A 6,800-nucleotide genomic window follows, 5' to 3' on the forward strand; every position below is an offset into this window, starting at 1 on the left:
CAATGTAAGTTCTAATAGGAATCGACGAAGGATGTGAAATTTTCCTTAAATATCGTTTACAATAAGCGTCCTACTTCAACTGTCATGGCAACCTGTCTGCTGATCTTAGACATCATTGATCATCAGTGGAATTCAATGTAGTAAATGAAGCACTGATCAGTGTCGATATCGGCCATCTGCGTGGTCACGCCTCGTGAATTAGAAGGCTTTGGGGTGGGGTGGGGGACGTACTGCCTCCATCTCTGCGTCGATAAAACCCAAAACACCAACATCTGTCTTTGTCATCATACGAATCTGAAATGTCAGCTGTTGATCAGAAATTAATTCTACGTTTGTCTGTCGAACTTGACGAGAGCTTCTCTTCGGGTCTTCCTGTTTCCACCTTCGCTCCAAGTTAATTTCTCAAGGTCTTTGTCGAGTGCCACCCTCCACGAGGTAGCAATTTCGATCCACTGTTGGGGGTTGCAACTCTGCTCCGGTGGTTGGTCGCCTGAAATCTAATGTAAGGACTTCACTTCAATAGACCGAATGACCCAAAGAGACATAAAGCCATGACCTGTCGTTCCTGCAGGTGGAAGGGGTCGACTCGATCGGTCGTCGAATGGACCACGGCACGGCAGTGGTCGGTTTCGACATTTACGTCATCGGTGGTTACCGCGGCATAGAATACTTATGCTCATGCTGCTGCTTCAACGCTGTTACGAAGACATGCCGCGAGGTGGCGCCTATGCATGAACGCAGGTAAGATGCAGCTTGGTAACTAAGGAACTCCTTGGAGCAGAGTCCTTCTTCAAAAGCTGATAGTCGCTCTCTTAGTCAAGATACAAATCTGTGCAGGGGATGTAAAATTGTACCACTCACACACAGGAGCATCGTGCAAAGTGCGAATACGTCGGAGGACTTTTGCGACAATTTTGTTTTTAAGAATGCGATTTGCTTGTTAATTCATTTGAATTATGATTCAACAATGACGAGCGAACAATTGCGTTCTACGAGAGGAAATGAATCTCCATCAGAAATAAATGAGCATAGCAGAGCGTGTTCATTTATCGTTTCAGATGGGGTTTTAGTGTGGCTGTTCTGCGAGGTTCAGTGTACGCCATGGGCGGTTGTGTTTATAACAGAACGGCGGAAAGATATGACCCCAAGACGAACGAGTGGTCTTTGATCGCTCCCATGAACACAAATCGATACAATGCAAGTGCGGCTGTACTGAATGGTACGTAAATCCTGTGAAACAGAAATTTGTGAGTTAGTGCTGAACGCGAGGCGTCTGTCTGTCTGTCCGCGTGTAAGAACGCAAGAACGCTTGAAGGAATCGCAGAATTTGAGGTTCTCACGGCGGCGAGTACGAAGATGGCTGTCGTTTTGCTTCCGCCGACGTTTCAGACGAACATTATGCCTTCATCTTCAAGGCATTCCCCTTCGCTCTTGAACTTAATTTCCTTCATTCCATCGTTCCATATTCTTTCAATATCCCTTTCTTTTATCCGTGCTACGGACTTCGTTATTTCACAGACTGCAACGGCTTGAAGTTCTGAGTGCGTGATGGTTTCTCCTGCTCTCGTCAGCTGTCCCTTGCGTCGCCTTCTGCCTTTTTAGTGTGCACTAGGAGTGAATGCAAATAACCATCAAACTATCAAACTGGCTCTCAAATAATACGGATTTAATATGTTTTTGAGACAGTTAATAATCTCACGTAAACAGCACATTGTATTATAAATGTATTGCACCGCTTGGCAGCTCGTTCCGTACATATCTGATACCAAATTTAATAAAATTCCTTTCACAGGAGATGTATTAATAAATTACTATCATTTCCATTATGCATTAATTTAAGCACTTTATGCTGTTTATATTAAATTTTATCAGTTAAATTCGTTTCCTTTGACACGCCGATGGTGTGCATTCGAAACAAAGAAACAGATGAACAGAGACAGCCGTGTCTGTGCAGTTTCTGTGACTCGAAGGGAGACTTAATAGATTTACAAATTTAAGTACGAATTGTCCCATGTCTGTGCTCTGCACGGACCAGTTTTAACGCCTCTCCCTACACCAAATGTGTGTACAGTTCGTGTCATTTGGCTAATTTCTTTTTACAGACAAAATATACGTCGCTGGTGGATATGACGGAAACAATCGTCTAAACTCGGTGGAAGTTTATGACCCGGACACCGACCGATGGACGTTCGTTGCACCAATGCATTCTGAACGTTGGTTTCTTTCTTGCGTCGCGTTCCATGGCTTCCTGTACGCCCTGGGTGAGAACTCCGGACATTCTGAGTGATGTTCCTCTAACCTTCTTACAGAAATCGCTATTGTGAAATGTTTTCTTGGTTTCTTTGAGTGACTGAGATTTTATGAACAGAATTTTTCTCCCGTCATTACAGAGTTAGTTTGTCACTAATGTTAACCCCGATTCGTGGTTTCGATTACATTCTCCACAAAGAACACTTAACTAACTAACTAACAATCTCTTGTGGTATCTCAAGTTACGTATGCCCCATTTTTCACACAGTCGCAGTTTTAAAGGTCAATATTTTGTTCTTGTAGCAAGGAAATTCCAGTTTGCCGCGCTGTTATCTCCAAAACTCCGATGGTATAAAGCAGTCCCTTCGCTATCTTTGCTTTTCGTCACTTGTTTTCTAACGCCGTTTGGAACAGTGCATCTTGTGTTGATATTTATGTCTACTTTCGCACGCATTTTCATGAAGAAGAAAACAGATGTCATCCTCAATTTCCTGATGCTTCAAGTACGAAAATGAAATTGTAGCTGTTCCTGGTACTAAAGCTGACAATGCAAGAGGGAATGAATTTTCTTTGTTGTATTTCATTCATTCGTTCCTTATACGGAATTACCAATTTTAAGAGCGTAAATCCGTTTGTAAGAAACATTGAAGTTTCGGGAAATACAAACATCTAGAAATTTGTAATTGGTGATGTTGAAGGTAAGATACGACTTGTAATACATTGGCGTAAAAGGAATGATATTATTAAATGTTTTTAAGGAAGTAGATTGTGTGAGATGAGGCCAACTACAGACTTTTGTGAATAAGGTGATGAATCTTGTGGCTCTATAAAGGCCAAACATTTCGTGGCCATTTGACAGAGTAATGAATATCAAGAAGGGTCTCGCTGAATGGTGTTAGTATAAGTTCCCTTTGGCAGCTTTTCTTTATATGCTGTGACCTGTTACTGAATCTGTGTGCGTGTGTGCAGGAGGACGGAACGAGATATCATCCGTGCTCAGTACCGAAAAGTACGACCCTGCAGAAGAGACGTGGACCGAGATCCCTGCCATGAACTTCAATGATTATGAATTAAACGCAGAAGTGATGGACGATATGATCTTCGTCATCTGTAATTATTATAACGGGAGCGACTTCTTCAAACGTGTTGCATATTTCAATGACAAGGAAAATCGATGGTTTGTTTCTTTGTTTGTCTGTTTCTTTGTATGATTTTTCAGGGCTGTATAATCACAAAATCTTACTTTCGAAAAGCACTAGGAAGTGAATCATTTCCAGTCAAGATATCCACGATCTTGCAGATGCTGCGCCGTGTAGTGACGTAGAAACTGACCGACGTTTCGGAGGTTCGTACTGATTACTCAGAGCCTCGAATAAGAGTGCGAAAAATGGATGGAAGGAAGGGGGTAGAATGAAAAGCGGCAGGGCGACGTTGCGGTCAAGCTGATTGGTTAAAGCAGACGGCGAATGACTAGGAAATGCTAATCAGACGTAAGCCGTAACTGCATTAATAAGAAGCTCTTTGACTAAGTTTCTTTGATCAGTGGCACTCTCTTGGGCAGGAAGTTTCTGGCGTTCAGCACATCAGCATCGCCATAAACTTCGGCTTTCATCAAAGTGTTAGGCCAGTTTCAGGTTTAACGACGCCTACCGTCTCATGTTCTCATTTCTGATGGAAATTTATTTTAAAATGACTGTCTCTTGGCGTGTTTGACCACGCAGTCTCCTGCCATCTGTTGACGGAGTGAGTAAGGAGCTCCAAAAACATCCCAGAAGACAAATTTCTTCATACTTGTTTGTGCAAAAGCCAGAATTCCCACAGACTATTTTGCTAAGAGAAGGAAATATTGTCATGGGCGCGTGTCTCAAACAAGACGTGCTTATCTCTCCAAAGAAAGCGTGTGATTAAATTTATTATTCAGACCGAAGGTAATGGTTTAATGAAGTTTACCAAACGCAGTTAGCTCAGAACACAAGTCATTTGACAGCGTTTTAAAATAGTGGTAACCTCTTCCTCCATTTTGATGTAATAAAATGTGTTACGTTATAATAGCACGCTGGCCCATGTTCTATGTGCATCTGAGTAAAAGAGAAATCACGTGGGAACTGTTCTGAAATATGGTGTGGGAATGAATTCCGATTGGAGGAACTTTTGTTAAGGTTGTCAGGAAACAAAATACAAGCAACGACATTTCGGTGGAAGCTTTGCCCTTAGCTTCAAGCAGTTTCCCATTCAACCCAAAGACAGAGCCAGCCCATCAGACAAGGATATTTTTAGGTCAACACATTTTACGACTCGCAAAGATAATTCTTTTTACTACACCGAAATCTCTGATATTTTAGAACCCCAAAAGTAATAGTATATATATATATATATATACACATATTTTCTGTAACTGTGTCCGCGAAATGTGATAAAAATTGTCTTGAGTGTAGATTATACTAATGGACGATGAAAGAGGGTTTGTTTTCACTTTTAATTATTTCAAATTGCAGGAGCCAGGCGGCAGACATGAATGTTAGTAGAAGAAAGATGTCGACTTGTGTCATCGAGAACCTACCGAATGCAAGCGACTACGCCTACAAACACAGAGACAAATCGATGGAGGCGAAATCCAAAGAAATGTTGGATTCGGAATGTAACCGTCCATCTGCTGATGTAGCCACGGGTTCGAACCCAATAGCTAGGCCGGCGCTGGTGCGGTTAAAACGTTTGTTACTTCGGTGCGCGGAGAGGGTTAAAGGTTTTCTCAGGATACCTTGACATAAGGTCAGTCGGTGGGCGAGGATCTTCGACTCTCAGGGAAAATACGAAGAGGCCTTAATTGGAGCGACGCTCGCGGGAGGGCAGCGAAGTCGCTGAGCTGGTGCAATTCTTCACGACACAGTTGTTGTTGTTGTTGTTGTTGAAATCACTCAATTTATTGGCGAAATGAGACGCTGATGCAAAGACACAATTATGTTGATATTCAGAGAGTGCAATGAATCGGCTGTTTATGTACTGAAACTTTGCGAACAGAACACGTCTGCACGACTTGAAGATCAAAACTTGAGAGCCCCGTCACAACACAATCACGATATAAATACCCCCGCAACTCGTAACCGTTCTTAAATTTTGAATTGAATGCGGCGATCCGATTCGTCCCCCAAAATCACAGGATAACGTCGCAAACGCTCCGAAATGCACATTCGAATTTCATTGGTCCCAGTCGCAGTGAGGCGTCTGTTCTAGGGCAACCGTCATTCTATATCTGGAAAGGCTTAAGTTTTCGCCTCGTAAACAAATTTACGAGGCGAAAGCTTTGTGAGTGTTACGGAAGGTCTCGAGGAAAGACGTTGAAGCGAGTGATTGTCGCTATTCTCTTCAAATTTAATACATTAATCAATGCCAAAATTCATAAAATCATTCACATTTGGATGACGTAAGGCGTTCCAAATATAATCTCATCCTTCGTTTGTATAAACCGCATTAATACGCCAAAGCCTGATTTATCCTTTTCATCTCAAGTTTCAGCCCGTTCGGGACTCGAACTACGAACCTGGACTGGCACAGAAAAATAAGTATTTTCCAGTTGATTACAACCACGATGAACACATTAGTTTTAATTACTTTCCTTACGGAAATAAAGTAGAAAACTAGGAATTGATGTAGTAGCTACAAAAAATAAAGAGAAATATTGATTGCAGCAAAGAAGGAAAAATTATTTCTTCTCATTATTCTCTGCTCAAGAAATCTTATTGAAATGAATTATTTTACAGACGTTTAATTTTATCTAAAATATTACCATTCATCAACACAGAGCAGTTTCGCCTTGCGTCTTGTATTAAATGAATCCACTTGTGGCGACATGTTTCGAATTATGAAACCGTCATTATGATGGCAACAGACTGTGAATTTTTTATCGATTTCTGAACTACGTCTGATATTTAAAAAAATTGCAAAATTACATTTGGCTGATTTGCTCCAATATACCGGATAATTGTGCCATGTGCCTGAGGAAGAACCAACTGTAATCGTCTAGCCATGAGGTCGAGCTCGAACTATGACCACCCATCAAGGATGAAGCAATGTTCCGTTTTCAATACATTCACTCCCGCACATGTCGCGAAGGGTCAGCGGAACATTTGTCATTGTCCTTTCGAAAAATCCACATCCAAGGAGTTCGAAACTTCTTGTAACTGGCCATTGTAGTATTTCACCCCTGGGAGGTCGGACCCCTATTAATTGGGTTTATGCAAAAGTAGGCATAAGTGACCTAGCGTCACCACGCGATGTAAACCTATCAGAGTTGACCTCGGGAATCGAACCGACCAATCAGAGACTTGAATTTAAAATATTGCACCAATCACAAAACTAAGGGAAGTCGAACCAATGATGTTACAAAATTTGAGATTTCTGAATGAGTGGGAGAAATTAATATATTTGAGACGCAGACTTCTTTTGAGAGTAGTCGGCAGTTATCAGCTATCAGTTGTTGCAAGTTGAAACGGTATCACGGACTCATCGGTGTATTACATTAACTTTGACCAATATCGTGCGGAGAATTTAAA

The 6,800-nt window shown here is 41.6% G+C and overlaps 1 protein-coding gene across 1 annotated transcript; it reads left to right on the plus strand.

Moving 5' to 3' along the window:
- The first annotated feature begins 1,065 nt into the window (after positions 1 to 1,065).
- Positions 1,066 to 5,931, plus strand: LOC147874652 (uncharacterized). Its single transcript, XM_087344505.1, has 4 exons — positions 1,066 to 1,219; positions 2,103 to 2,261; positions 3,220 to 3,427; positions 4,746 to 5,931. The coding sequence occupies exons 1-4, from the start codon at positions 1,102 to 1,104 to the stop codon at positions 5,011 to 5,013; spliced, it is 753 nt and encodes a 250-aa protein (XP_087200631.1). The 5' UTR covers positions 1,066 to 1,101; the 3' UTR covers positions 5,014 to 5,931.
- Positions 5,932 to 6,800: the final 869 nt, after the last annotated feature.

The sequence above is a fragment of the Zootermopsis nevadensis genome, unplaced genomic scaffold (assembly GCF_977971745.1).
Source record: "Zootermopsis nevadensis isolate Lab colony 2312 unplaced genomic scaffold, Znev_1.0 Znev_ptg000007l, whole genome shotgun sequence".
NCBI classification, from domain to species: Eukaryota; Metazoa; Arthropoda; class Insecta; order Blattodea; family Termopsidae; genus Zootermopsis; species Zootermopsis nevadensis.